The sequence below is a fragment of the Macadamia integrifolia genome, chromosome 13 (assembly GCF_013358625.1).
Source record: "Macadamia integrifolia cultivar HAES 741 chromosome 13, SCU_Mint_v3, whole genome shotgun sequence".
In the NCBI taxonomy this organism is placed as follows: domain Eukaryota; kingdom Viridiplantae; phylum Streptophyta; class Magnoliopsida; order Proteales; family Proteaceae; genus Macadamia; species Macadamia integrifolia.
In genome coordinates, this window is record NC_056569.1 from 14,692,639 (window position 1) to 14,707,620 (window position 14,982).

The 14,982-nt window shown below is 37.4% G+C and overlaps 2 protein-coding genes across 5 annotated transcripts; one reads left to right on the forward strand and one right to left on the reverse strand.

Annotated features, from left to right (window-relative positions):
* Window positions 1-804: 804 nt before the first annotated feature.
* On the reverse strand, window positions 805-5,395 carry LOC122059393 (poly(ADP-ribose) glycohydrolase 1-like). Its single transcript, XM_042622160.1, has 5 exons — window positions 4,972-5,395; window positions 4,690-4,875; window positions 4,377-4,480; window positions 1,076-1,280; window positions 805-951 (listed from the first exon to the last, which is right to left on the reverse strand). The coding sequence occupies exons 1-5, from the start codon at window positions 5,215-5,217 to the stop codon at window positions 820-822; spliced, it is 873 nt and encodes a 290-aa protein (XP_042478094.1). The 5' UTR covers window positions 5,218-5,395; the 3' UTR covers window positions 805-819.
* A 6,094-nt stretch (window positions 5,396-11,489) lies between these two features.
* On the forward strand, window positions 11,490-14,750 carry LOC122060182 (inactive glucose-1-phosphate adenylyltransferase small subunit 2, chloroplastic). Of its 4 annotated transcripts, none has more exons than XR_006134269.1 (9): window positions 11,490-11,816; window positions 11,917-12,207; window positions 12,330-12,599; window positions 12,728-12,901; window positions 13,016-13,119; window positions 13,201-13,315; window positions 13,453-13,535; window positions 13,623-13,748; window positions 14,410-14,750. XR_006134269.1 is itself a non-coding variant. In XM_042623377.1 (9 exons), exons 1-9 carry the CDS (start codon window positions 11,637-11,639, stop codon window positions 14,524-14,526), a joined length of 1,476 nt encoding a protein of 491 aa, XP_042479311.1. In that variant the 5' UTR covers window positions 11,490-11,636; the 3' UTR covers window positions 14,527-14,750. The 4 variants fall into 4 exon arrangements, 3 of the variants coding, with proteins under 3 accessions (XP_042479311.1, XP_042479312.1, XP_042479313.1); XM_042623377.1 differs by having other exon boundaries at window positions 13,453-13,551; XM_042623378.1 differs by having other exon boundaries at window positions 13,204-13,315; window positions 13,453-13,551.
* The last annotated feature ends 232 nt before the right edge of the window (window positions 14,751-14,982 follow it).

Below are 14,982 nucleotides of genomic sequence, written 5' to 3' on the forward strand. Positions count from 1 at the left end.
TGTTAGTGAGTGATTAAGAGTGACTTGCAGCCATATTGAAGCCCTAAGGATCAATTACAGACATTCAGAAATATTGCAGAAATCAACAGAAGAAAAAGAGGGTTTTCTTGGACTGAGGTTGAACATCAGGTCTCCCTGTTCTGAACTCTGATCAACCAGCCGTTTTAGGGTTTTGTTCCAGCCCCCAAAAGATCCACTCGACCAGCACAGCAGATCTCTTGGAGGCCGCAGTTCTCCATTCCCAGCTTTAAAACTCTAATCCGGGTAGGCTCTGGGAAGTGAATGGTTTCCAAACCACTTGGTGGATTTCATAAATATTTGGAGGTGCTCTCAGCCACAGCCAATCCAAGTTTGAGGCTTATTTCCTTTTGTTGGGCTTGCCCCTTTCCTGTCTCCATGTGAGGCCCTCTCTTGTATATTCTTCTCCTTTAATATAGTTTATCCATCAAAAAAAAAAAGGTTTGAGGCTCACATGAGACTTGTTCTGTCAGCTATCTATTTTCCTTTATTTCAGCCTATTTTCTCTAATCTGACTAGTTATTCTCTGAGGTCAGATCTGAGATTTAAATCTGAGTTTGGTATGGAGTTTGCACAATTATTGGGGTTTTTTGCCTAGGTGAATAACCAGATATCACATGGCTCAACCAAACATCTGTTCATAGAATTTAAAACCAGGATAGGAACCTACACACATTTGTTTGGTGGCTTTACTAATCACCTACCTGGTGTGCTTTCAAAAAGTTCTGAAGATCAATTAAATAAGTAATACAGTATATTCCTAATTTAAGCATTTAAGTTTTTAGCAACCGAAAGACATTTTTATTCCAGGCTTTGAAGGAGAAAAACCTGTACACAGCCCCTATGAAGTGCACCGCCTCCAATATACTTGTTGGCAAAATCAACTTCAAGAGATTCACATGACTGATCTTCAATTAGTCCTGAGTGTGAAACCTGAAAAAAGCGCAAGCCACCATAACAAAACCAGGAAAGTTACACAATGAATGAAACAACCTAAATTATTCTCCATAAACAATAACAGTGGGTATCATAAAAGTTTCTTTATTTTTTTCTTTACCTCAAAATGGCAGAGGGGGACAGCAGATTTGCTCCAGAAGTCGGTTTTGGGGTAAGAAACAGAAAAAGGAACACGACTCCAAGAGAGAACCTTTCGTTCAAATGAGACACAGCCTGTTGGCATGCATGAACTAATCCTCTCAAAATAGTGTATTAGGCACTTTATCTTATGTTCTTGATTCTCACTATAATTGGCATAAATGCTCCTGAAGTCAGAAAAGAACTCATGTAATTCCTTAGTGATGAAATGACTTTACTGTGATCCACTACTAAAATGCACAAACCTAAAAATATTGAAAGGGGGATCTCAGCATGAAGTAAGACTAACTTGAACACAGAGGGATGAATCAAGAAGGAAAGAAGCTAATCAGAAATCTCAACATCCAGAATTTCAAGAACAAGATATGGATATTACTCTCAACGGTCAAAACATACTATTGGTGGAACACATCAAAACCTTCGGAGATACAACTTATGTTTGTGGTTTCAATAATAGTGGAATAAAAGGTTAATAAAATCCCACCTTCACATATGTCCCTCTCTTATGATAGATTTCTTTGTTACCTATCACCCCAAAAAAAATAAAAAAATCCACCTTCCTCATCTATTATTTGAACTACTATCTTCAAAATTCTTGATCCTCACTATTCATTTATGAAGAAAACCAAGTTTCTAGAATAGAAACCTAGCATAAGGATAAGGAAGATGTAGCATTCAAACTTCAAGAACTGCTTAGTTCAGGGTCGTGTTGCCAGCTTTCAAATATGGATTCTGGTATACCATATTAACTTGGACATTCTTTTCTCATTCTCAAGTTTTTTCAACAGAAATTTCCATCCAGTAATAGTACACATATAACTGTTGCTTTGTCCTCACCAGCCTTTAATCTATTAATCAATGGCATGACAGCCTTGTTGATCTATTCAGTGACCCAAATTTCTTTCCTTTTCTGCCCACACTGATACTGGTAGACACTATTAGCACTATAGACATGTAATCAGACAGTCATGTACACACTACACACCATCCTCTCAGATACAGGCTCTTCCTAGTGTGTGCACCCATCCTATAGCCCAACCCACAAGAGATACGTGGTTCGGCAAGTTTATTACATCCACAGAGCAATGCCACTAGGGCTTCATATTTGCTCAATACTCTACATTTTGCTGCACCTACAGTTGGGAACACCCACACCCAGATTTAGTAGAAAATAAGCAAGGATCAAGGTAAGAGAGAGGGGGTGAGAGAAGGAGAGAAGCAAGAGGAAGAGAGAAAATGAAGAGGGAAATGTGTACAATTGTGTGTGGAAGAGAGAGAGCTGGAGAAGAAGAGGAAGAGGCAGCTATTGGTGATGAAGTGATGAAGACGGCTGGTGTTTTGGAAGGAAGAGGCGTTAGGGATGAGGATGAGAATGATGGTGGAGATAGGGAAGAACCAGATCGAGGTCAGGTGATTCAGAAGGCAGTAGTTCAAGGGGAGGGGAGTGTCTGAACCAGTTGCTCCCCAATGTTCTTATGCAAGGGCTGTGGGGAATGCTTCTTGGCCTGCAATTGACTCTCTCCCTGAGCTGATTCAGGCGGGTAATATAAGGAGAATAGTAATCCCTCAGCAGGATAATGAGTCCAAAAGGTAAATCTTCCGATTTGATCTGATACGGCAGGTCAACTTTAGGTTGATTTCGTTGGATGATCTTAGACAGAAGGCAGCAGAGAAGTGGAATCTGAGTCAAGAGGTTATTATGCATCCTCTGGGGAAGGGATATGTTATCTTTCAGTTCCATTGTGAAGGGGACAAGGCAGCGTTTTGGAGAAGATGTCCACTTATGATTGGCAATCAACTGATTCAAAAAACATAAGGCTCCATGGAACCAAGGTTCAAGAACTCATTTTGTTTCGGTGGTTTCAAAACTAATGAAATTTCGTCTAAACAGTGTCCTTTTTCCATGTGTTTCGCTGGGCCATTTTGAGAGGCTAATGGCTGAAGTGGCGAAACTAGCGACATTAGCGAAACGAAATGACTGAGATGGTCGAAATTCAATGAAATAGTGCATATTTTGGGCCGAAACGAGCAAAATTTCGAAACGAAACGACCGGAATATGACCGAAACTATGTATTCTTGTGTTTCATATGCCATTTCGTTTCGGTAAGAAAAAGAAATACCAAGATTTAAGCAAGATTTCGGTGAGTTTTCAAACCATGCATGGAACATACTTCCATTAGCTAAAGTTAGACTATCTCATTCCCAAAGAAAAACCCTCCCTTACAATTGAGTTACGAAGTCTTTTATAGACATGGACTTCCACACTGTTTTTATGAATAACTTCCACAAGTCTTATTTGTTTCTTCCCAAAGAACTAGTTATTTTTGCTCAAGGCAACTAGCTACTTGTAGTTACTTGTACAATAACTAAAACTTACCTCTCAGGTAATTAAGAAACTTCAAGACAAATTACAAAAAAATACCCCTGAACCAAATTAGATAGACTTATATACTTGATAAATAGCCCAAAATATGTCCTATATATATTCTAAGGACAAATTACCAAAAATAGCCGCAACCTTGAAACAGAACCCCATCTAGTAGATACTCTGCTTTGTTATGGAGCAATGGGAAAGTCTACTAAAAGTATCCAAGCGGACCCACTTAGAAAGCGTTTTTTGCTGGTCATGTTCTGCATCAATTTCTTTCGTTTGTATCCCAGGAACATTAGCGAACTAGACAAGTTATGACCAAAGTCCAGTTAGAAAGATTTTCTAGAACATGGGGAACTCGGATCCTTAGATATCCTTTTCTGCATAATTGGGTTTCTCAATGTTGTCTTTTATTCATCAAGTCATCATCATCAACCAAAACTATAGGTGCCGAAGGTTATATCTGAAAAGAAACAAACAAATTCCTCTATGATTTGATTTTAGCAGGTGAAGAAAAGAAGCAAAGATGGAAAATTGTGCCACGTCACACGTGGATCCACAGTTAATATGAGCAAGCTAGACATCAACCTAGATAATGGACCTAGTCTCTCGTTACTCAGATGAACTAAAGAATATGAATCATGCCCATTCAACCGAATGCAGGCAATTTTGACACAAAACCACCTCATTTTCTCATTTTGACTAGGTCTTGAGAAGATTCAGCTTGCAGGCTGACTCAACCCACAGGAGGGACCTGTGTTAGGCCTGTACAACTGGGTGGACCACTTTGCATTAGAAACTACATATCGCTCTACCCATGCCTTAATCTCATTATATTAGATATATAAGAAATGGTAAAATAATGCACAAAGTAAGCTGAAGATTACATACGCAAACAACTGATTGAAGTTGATGGCTGGAAGATCTTTGGCTCCTCTATTAGAGGTTGGAAACAAACAAAATAAGGAGCATGTAAGAAGTGCACCAATCAGTTCCTGTAAAGCAACGGATTTCCAAATTCAAAATCACATTCATAATTACGCATTAGGAAGGTGCTAGTAGAGGAAGCATATTTGATGATTTTCTAACAGGATATGGTGCAAATACAAAGCTTTGAAGGAAAATTCTTATGCATTGTTAATTCCCACTAAATCACTTTCTGGCAATCAAGAGTAGAAGAAAAGCTCAAGCGCTAATTACATACCTGACTGAGAAACACAATGCCTGCTTCTTGTGGACCTATTATACGAAGACCAGTTTTGACTCCACCGAGAAGATTATCCGCATTTTGATAATGAATTTCTAACAAAGAAGGCAACCGCAACAGCAGAGCTGCTAATGATGGAAGGACCTCTGAGAACCATTTCCTCGATTCAACACGGGACATAAGCTGCATGAACATAATTCTAGGGTCTGTTGCTTTGTATACAATAATTTCTCAACATTAACTATCAAAATTTAAAACCTATAATTTCTCAATGAATACCTCGTCGAAGAAAAGGGCATAACCTTCGGCGGTTGAAACCCCTAAACGCTCGGAGAAACCAAGAGAGTCCCGGAAATCAGAGATGGCAAGGAAGAGGACCTCTCCAGAGTCTACCCGACTGTGTTCGGGACCTCTAGACAGAGCTTTAAGACCTTCAACAACTTGAGAAGGCCAGAACAGAGAAGACGAACTAAGCTCCACAGGCAAAAACGGAAGGATCGAAATTAAATCTTCCCGGTTTTCCATTAAAGCTCTTTGGTTTTCTGAGAGCGTGGTCTCTGTTCTCAATTTTTGGTGGGAGCAACCGAGAGACTAGTGTTCTCAATGACGGGCAATGTCAAGAGACAAACAAAATGTGGTCTCTCAAGAATAATTTTGGCCGCCGGTCCTCTTGGACTCGGATGTGAATATTTGATTTTTTTTTTTTTTTTTTTTTTTTTTTTTTTAATCTTCTTTTCCTTCTTTTATAATGTACTTCTTCCAATTTTATAGGTTGAATTCCAGTGTCTTGAAATACATTTTTACGATTTTTATTATTACCTGCTATTTTTTTGGATTCATCGAAATTCGGTTATTTTTTATCAATCTAGGCCGAATCCTAAATTCATCTTGGATCAAGTTTATTACTGACTCAACAATGGCCTTTTACCTACTCTCAGGCAACATGAGCCCATTGATTTAGATGGGTCGGCGACTGAATATTCCACTTGCATTACCTTACTCTCTCATAAAATTATCCTTATTACAACTTTGTATCATGGGTGGGCCACAGCTGTTTTCATTAACAATGAATGTTTATTCCTATTTGCTCATTATTTGATGACAGGGGAGGCTTTTGAAGCAGCTGCAAAGGAGACCTTAGTTGGGTTAGCAGAAGAACACAAGAAAGGATGGGCAATTCAGGAGGTGTGGTGTGATGTACCTAGTTTTGACAAATTAATGACTCCGAACAATTTTTTGATGTGACCATGACCCACTATAACCAGTAGGCTAGAAATGAAGGAACTTTAATTCACTCTAACTTTTGTTGTGAAAAATGTTAGTGATTATCCTATGTCTTTACTTAGGAGAATAGCTATTAAAGCCTTAACCAAAAAATCTGTAATCCATAACATCTTTGAACTTCTACATAGCTAATGTGTATTTTCCCTTTTCTTTTAATTAAAAGAAAAAAAAAAAAAAGTGGTCTCACTGCGTCATAAGCATGGTTTTAGAGCACGATATCCAAACGGGTATCGTTCATCTTCAAAACGGTTATGGTATTGGATCACGGATCACGGATCACGGATCACCCGTATCGAACATAAGTACCCCACATTTTCTTTAAAAGGATTTTTTTAATTTTTTAACCCTGATCAGTACCATTCAACCAATACAGTATCGGCTAGGTATTGGGATTGGAGACTTGCCAAATCAATGTGGGCAATCTGATACCAATACTTAAAACCATGCTCATAAGTTCTTAATATACAGGATCATTTCAGAGTACCATGTGTGAGAAGGCGTAGGAAACAGCATATGGGTGTATAGAGAACAGTAAGTCGTTGTGTTCCCTGCACACTCTAATGAGGGAAAGCACATGGGTATCTACCAGTGAGCATCCAGGGGCCGGGGGTTGTTTTATAGAAGAATGGATCTGTTACTCGATCATACGTGTGAGCATCTAATACCTACCCCACTTCCTGCCATAACATGGGTGAAGAGGGGGTATGTTTGGAATGGGCATCAGAATAAATTTATATCAAATTGCCCATATCGGACAGAAGTACCCTCGATTTCCTATAAAAACGATTTTTTTTAGATTTTTACCCTTGGTCCATACCGTTCAATTGATACGGTATTGACTAGGTATTGGGGTCAGAGACTTTCCAAACAATATAGACAATCCAATACCAATACTTAAAACTATGCTTGCTAGTTCTGGACTTGTCATACGGCACCCTATGAGAGGGCATAGGGAACAGTTGCACATGGATATATAAAGAACAGTAACCAATCATGTTCCCTATGCACTCCAATGAGGGCTCCAATGAGGGAGTGCACATGGATATCAACCAAAAAGCAAACGGGGGGCAAGGGATCATTTGACATGACCTTGTGAGAGGGTGTAGGGCACAGTACTAGTTACCATTTTTTCTCCCAAAAGGGTATAGATAGGTATGAATATTAAACAATGTAGATGTTAATAATGTATATTAAAATTTGGCACAAAAAACATACAGATAAAGAACACGTACGTACCATGCAACATGCATGTATATCGCCTAATAAACAGAATAATAGCATGTCGACTACAGTCTTATCAAAAGGAAGACTCACAACTAAAATAAACGTGCTATAATATATATTTTTTTTTGTTGGAAGAACACTGTATATTAGTTAATACTCAATACCCTAATTTTTTTTTGTTAACTAAGGTGTCCGGGTCAGCTTACGCGTATCTCGACTAATCCTCGGGGAGACTAACGCAGCAACCCACCGCCACGGTCTCCACTTAAATCGCAGATCTACGGGTGGGGAATCGAACCTAGGATTGTGCGCCTATCCACACAATCCCCAATTCACCCTAACCATTTGGGCAACCCACGGATGGGTAAATACTCAATACCCTAATACATCTCATAAGGTTATCATAAAACACATCAATGTATCAATTCCATATCATATCGTCTCATCAGATATAAAAAAATTCTAAACAATACAACTTGATGCTCTTAAATTATATATTACTGTAAACTGAGGTATTGTCAAAATTGATGGGATAGAGTTCCCTACAAGGCAGTGTGGCCCATACATTAGTGCGGGGTCAATGGGAGCACTAATACAAGCATCAACAAAGGCAAGATGTCCGCCTTTCATGAGGGGTGGAGTGGACATTATTCCCCTTCCATGGGATTTGGTTTGAAAAAATGGAAGAAATGTGTGAAGAAAGGAATGAAGGGCCAAAGGCAGAAGGGTATTTGGTGCAGATTGAGATGGCATCGTTGATTGTACACCATCTGTAGTGGTTGTTGATAACTAGAACTAGGTTCTTGTTGTTGCTGCAGAAACATTATCTTTGTACAGGATAAGAGGTTTGTGCAAATGACAGCCACAGCTTCCTTACTTAAAAGAGGGGCATTTTGATAGTTTGCCTAAACATCATCTTTGGCTCAACAATTTCTGAGAGAAAATGAGAGTTGATTGTTGCAACAGTTTCCCCTTCTTGTAATTTTATATATCTTTTTATCTCAACTTCTTTGTTTCCGCACTTTTTCTTCTGCACTAGTTAATGGTAATTTATGAATTTGTGATATGATAATTGGAACCTTTCCTTGAATGAGACTGGCCAAAAAGTTGCTTCATTAGTTTAATGGATTGGACTCCAAAGTATTTTGTTGGCATGTGTTATGTAGTTCTCATACATGGTTATTGGGTCATGGATCGAAATTTGAGTTGATATAAAAATATAAAGAAATTTTCTTATTGTGCAGATTTTTGAATTTTTTTATTTTTCATGCTTAGCGGGCTTGTTAAGAATTCGTTATCTCATTCTTTCTTTCATAAAAGTATGTTAGATGATGGATTGTCATGGTGATGGACGTACTGCATGTAGGACACTTTGGTTTGACCGATCTATATTGTATGTCAGGCAGACAGTCAGTACATTATTATAGTCTCTTGTTATAAGCCAGTAACTGATTTGTAGTGGTGCGTCAGAAAATTATAATAATTAGCCATAACCCGTCAATCTTTTTCATAGATCATCGTGCTTGTCCTTGCTTGGAATCTCTATGTAGTCGACCCATTAATTTGGGATAAGGTTTTGAATGTTGTTTTTGTTGTTGTTATTGTGTTCTGATGGTTAAAAGCTAATTGTGGTTTATAGTTACACCATTGTTGCATATATGCTGTCTGTTTCGAAGGAAAATGGGAAGAAGTTACAGCAACATTGTAGTATATATAATACGAAGTGCAAAATTTTCTTTTTTATTTTACTTCTTTGCATTTTATTATTAAAATAAGGGAGAAGTTTTCCTTCAACTTGCGGTGAGGTTCATCACTCTATCCTAAGATTCACAAACCCCCATAGGGATTTAGAACATTCCCAAAATACCCTTTGATAATTTACACGCATCTAAAGCTAGCATTCACATTCACCGTGGTCTTAGGAAACTCGGTCCTTAAAACGTACGGAGCCATGATGAATCATTTATCCCTACCTTCCGGGTATAGATTATATGGGTATCCAAAAGGCCTTAGTATAACCGGAATTGGTGGATTCAGTTCTACCCTGATTCTGATTGATGTCCATTCTTGCAATCAAAACATAGATCAGACCTGATGCTAGCTGGTTCTTAATTCCAATCATTAGATCCTTGATAAATCCTGTCAGGAGCATGGTTTTAAGTACTGGTATTGGTATTTGGACTACTCATATCGGTATCACACTATTCACCGATCTTGATACCTGTCAAATGAAACAGTATGGACCAAAGGTAAAACAGTCAAAAATCAAATTTGCTAAAAAAATAGGGTATATCTATCCGGATACAGGACGGTCTGTATTTTTATCGTACTGATTTTGAAGGTGACCGATATCAGATTCGATAACGTGGACTAAAACCATGGGTTCCCAAGGTGTAACATGATGTAGACCCCAGTTTTAAAATGTTCATCTTCCTCGGTAAGTGCTCCATTTGTCATTTGATCCATCAAAAGAAGTTTTGTAAGATCTGAGTATTACACTTTTGAGAAAAGAATTATACATCAAAAGAAACGTAAGATAGGCAGCAAACATCACGAGATTCATGAGTTCCCTAAAAAGTTGTAAATTACAAGAAACAAATGGACCGTGTGAAGACATGCCTATCTTAATAACGACTCCATCTCATTCCCAATCTCTATGTATCTAAGAATTAAAGGAACCTTGGGCCTCAATCTCATTAGGGTTCTTCGTGAGGATTTTATCAAGTTTGTATCTTTTTTGGGATAATTTTCTATTCGGAAGCGTGGCTTCTGCATGCATTAACACGAGGGTCAAAGCAAGCGCCCCAAGTACACGCCTTGTTGTCTCTCACTAATAATCAACATTACCCTGTAACATAAAAGTGGCACACTCCACCTTCAATGCATCAATAGTCCTCACCAGCTTAAAGATCTTATTCATCTCCCGTAGCCATGATTCAGCAGATAAAGGATTAGTGGTTCCCCTAAACACAGGTGGTCAGAACTTCCTAAATTGTTCAATTACCTTCGCTATATCGTCTTGTCTCCTCTGATAAATAGTCATTTCCTAATAATCCAAGTTATCACAATATTTTTAGTTTAGCTAGTCAATCACCCTTTAGTGTCGATATATTATGTTTCAGCACAAAACATCAACAGAGGTGAAATTTCCAACTTTAATTTCAGGGGGGTGCGATGTGTAGTTGTACAATGTCTTGTGTTCTGTCGCAGTTTAGTCCAAGGAGTACTGGTGTAGGCGCCTCAAATTTTTATTTGAGGGCAATTTTGTATTTTTCGGATTAGGGTTGTTCACTATATATTTGGAGCGAGGCTTTCTTTCTCTATATTACAAGCAATACTAAGAGCTATGAGGACAAGCGTTGTAACCCTATTCTCCATTGATAATGAAGCAGAATTTCATCTCACCAAGCATGTAGGCAATCTTGCCGAACCTCGTAAACTTGTGTGATTATTTGTTCTTGTTTTTCCATTACCTTCTGCATTGTGTTTTAGGGTTGCTTTTCTACATGGTGGTCATCTTGTGTTTGCATGTACTACACTCCCAATCAAAGCCTTTGTTCTTTTCTTTTCTTTTCTTTTATTTTTTTTATTTTTTTTATTTTTTTTGAAAACTGTAATTTTCTGGAGGGATTATTTCAAAATTAAGTGACTTCATCCTTTTTCTTTCTGGTAGTTCTTTCGAAAGACACTCTCATGCCTTTTCTCTTCTCTTTTAAAATTTCCAAAACACAAGTAAACAAACTGCATCAAAAAAGAAAAAAAAAAAAAGAAGGCTTGAGAAACTTAGAATCAAAGCTAAAACGACAGAAACAGAATCACTCTAGATCACCAAAACCTCTGCTTTTCATGGTCCATAGAATTTTTTCTGATGTCTTCCTAAGAGCAAGAATCCTATAAAATAATATCTTTATCTTTAACCAATTATAAGTAAATATCAACTCATGTATAAAAATATGGTATCAAAGTTCTTCTCCATGCAACCAATGACCAACCAAGAATCCTCGACGTGGCTAAAAATGTGGATGCTTATATCTATATTATATGCTGAAATGATATCCAAGACTTTATCAATCCAGATCAATTCTCATAAGAAATTGATGTGGGATCAACCCCCATGTGCTGATATGGCATCTTAACACCCTTTACAAAAAAAAAAAAAAAGAATGACTACACAGTCAACACCAACATTTCGCATTGATCAATTGAGTCGTGCCAGACATCCCTGGCTGTCAAACGGATATATCCCGGCAGTAACCATGAGGAAGAAGAAAGCTAAATATTCTCTCAGTTTCCTTTCTCTTCCTTCAAACTCTGCACCATCAGGTGCAGAGAGAGAACAAGAGAAGAAAGGGAAATAAAGGGAGAGAAACACAGCCAATGAGCAATCAAGGAACTCTCCTTCTCTATATCTCTTTCTTATCTGTTGATATTAAGTGATGTTGCAGGTTCAAATTCCCACTCCTGTAACTCTCACAGCAAAGCTTCCAATCCTCAGGTTGGTTCGCAGTTGCGACAACCACCCTCCATTGAGGCTTCCTTCCAGTGCTCCTTTGAGTCTGTTCATATCCAATTCACAGAAACCTGAAAATCCCAATGTATTCCCCCCACTGAATCAGGTCCAAAACCACTGAGTATGCAATGCCTCTGTAGTTTGTATATTATGATCTGTATAATGTCTTTGTAGTTTCTGAATAATGATTATATATGTTATCACAGAGTGTAGCAGCAATTGTGTTTGGGGATGGATCAGAGTCAAGGCTTTACCCATTGACAAGGAGGAGATCAGGAGGTGCTGTTCCAATAGCCGCGAATTACAGGCTCATTGATGTGGTTGTGAGCAATTGCATTAACAGTAACATAAGCAAAATATATGCTCTTACCCAGTTCAACTCTACCTCTCTTAATTCTCATCTCTTCAGAGCTTATTCTGGGAAAGTCCTAGGAAAAGAGGGTTTTGTGGAAGTAATAGCTGCATATCAAAGCCCTGAAGGCCAAGGCTGGTTTCAGGTTTTGACATTATCCTTTTGGATTTCATGCTCAACAGTGATGTTTTCTTTCTAAAATTTAAGTTCTTCACTTCTAGTATACTAAATGTCTTTTAATTGTCTTCCTGAATTCTTTCATCTCAGGGAACTGCAGATGCTATTAGAAGATGCTTGTGGGTATTGGAAGATTATCCAGTACTTGAATTTCTTGTCCTCCCTGGTCACCACCTCTACAGGATGGACTACCAGAAACTTATAGAGGCCCACAGGAACAACAATGCCGATATCACAATTTCTGTTTCTTGTGCTGTAGGGAATCGAGACCCTGGTTTTGGATTTCTGAAAGTAAATTCTAAAAATCAAGTTCTTGAATTCAGAGAGAGGCCAGATAGAGAGCCATTGAAGTCCATCACAGTGAGTACTTTTTTTCTGCCTCTAATGAGTAACATATATATTGTTATTTGTGTTGGCTTTCTTTAATCTTCTATTTTCTTTCAGTTTTTCTTAGTTCAGTTGAATTCAATTTAGTGAATTTCATCCAGATCCAGGAAGAAGGCTCAAAAAAATCTAGTTACGGCGCTTATCATTATTTTTCCAGTATGGGGATTTATGTAATCAAAAGAGACATAATGACAAAGCTCCTAACAGAGTCCTTCCCCAATGCCAATGAGATCACAAATGAAATAATACCAGGAGCTATTTCCATGGGAATGAAGGTCAGCTTTCTAGTGTTAACCAAATTTTCTAGTGTCCAGACATCTTTAATTTTAGTGTCCATTTTTTTTTAGAATATCCTCAATATATATGTAGTTTCTTTGTACATGGATTAGGTTCAGTCTTACACATTTGATGGGTATTGGGAAGATATGAGGAGTATTGAAGCATTCTATCAAGCCAATATGGATGTCACAAAGAGATCAACCTTGGGATTTAAGTCGGTAACTTTTAACTATGAGGAAAGGATGAACCCTTTAGATAGGACCCTGCAACTAACCTAAACTTACTCCTTTGGTAGCAGCTTCTACGATAAAAATTCTCCATTATACACTTTGCCACGATGTCTGCCTCCTACTTTGGTTACTGATGCCGACGTAATAGATAGTGTAATAGGAGATGGCTGCATTCTGAAGGTAAGAATATGCAGTTCTATGAATATTTTTATTTACAGGAACAAAACAATCTGCAAAATAACAAGAAATTATCATATATTACTGAATTGACTTTGGTGACTGTTTGAATTTATCTTTGTGGTCTTGACTAAGAGTAGAGGTGCAAGGTCAAGGGTTCAGTTGTTGGAATGAGGACAAGGATTGAAGATGGAGCTGTGATTGAAGATTCAGTGCTTATGGGGTCTGATATTTATCAAGTAAGCATATTCTTAAATGTTTAATCTCCCACCTCCTCCTGCCTCATCCTTGTTTTTGTTTATTTTTACAGGAAGATTGTATACAAAGGTGTAAAATGGACGGAAAGAGAGATAAGAACCCAATTGGGATAGGGAAAGATTCTTACATTAGGAAAGCTATTGTAGATAAGAATGCAAGGATTGGAAAAAATGTTCAGGTATTGATTAATATTCTGCTTCTTGAAATACTGAAATATTTTGGTTTTCTAAATTGATTGTAGTAAAATGCATCTCAGGTTATTGAAATTCAGGGTTTTGCTTCAAAGTTTTTAAAATTATTAGAGACAAACTTATTTCAACATTAGAACATGGCATTCCTTCTTTAAGACACTACTTAGAACCTTTTCCTTATTTTAATTTATTTTCTTCATTAGGAGTTGTAATAACTTTAATATGGGATCTTTGCTTGTCATTCTCTGAAATATTTTGGTTTTCTAAATGGATTGTAGTAAAATGCAGCTCAGGTTATTGCAAATCAGGGTTTTGCTTCAAAGTTTTTAAAACTAGTAGAGACAAACTTATTTCAACATTAGAACATGGCATTCCTTCTTTAAGACTAGAACTTAGAACCTTTTCCTTATTTTAATTAATTTTTCTTTATTAAGAGTTGTAATAACTTAAATATGGGATCTTTGCTTGTCATTCTCTTTATCTTTTCACAGCTTTTTTGGGTTAATTCTTATTTTAATTATTTTTCTTTATGAAGAGTTGCAATAACTTAAATGTGAGGGATCTTTGTTTATCATTCTCTTTATCTTTTCACAGCTTTTTATGGCTTTAACTGATAAATATTTCTGGGTTTGTTTCCTTATGTGGTAGATTGTGAATAAAGGGAATGTCCAAGAAGGAAATAGGGAATCTGATGGATTCGTCATTAGTGGGGGGATTGTAATTGTTTTGAAGAGTGCAGTCATCCCTGATTGCAGCATCATTTAAGGCTAATGAGGCTCACTCACAAATTCATGTTTATTCTTTTCTTCGAATAAGAGAAATGTATAACTTCTTTTTCTTCATTCTCTTCTTTAGCTTATTAGCCACAGAGAGCATGGCAAAGTAAGCAATATAGGTCCCCTGTCAGTGACAGCCTTTCTATAATAATTAGTGATCAGCACTTCTTGTTGTTGTTTCTATACGCTATACAAGTTATATTGATATTTACATTTTAGGTTTTGTAACCCATCATAGCATTGGTGCAACATAACATGGCTGTGGGGGAAGAGGAAACTTGAATAAAATCCATGCATGAGGAATTGAATCAATGGTTTTGGAAAGAAAAGAAATGCTAGAAGTTTTCAGAACTATGTAAGCTTATTTGTTCCCAAGTCCAAGAATTTCAAGAGTATGCAAGATGTGGATTTTGTGAGAAAAAAAATCATATAATGATAATTAGAT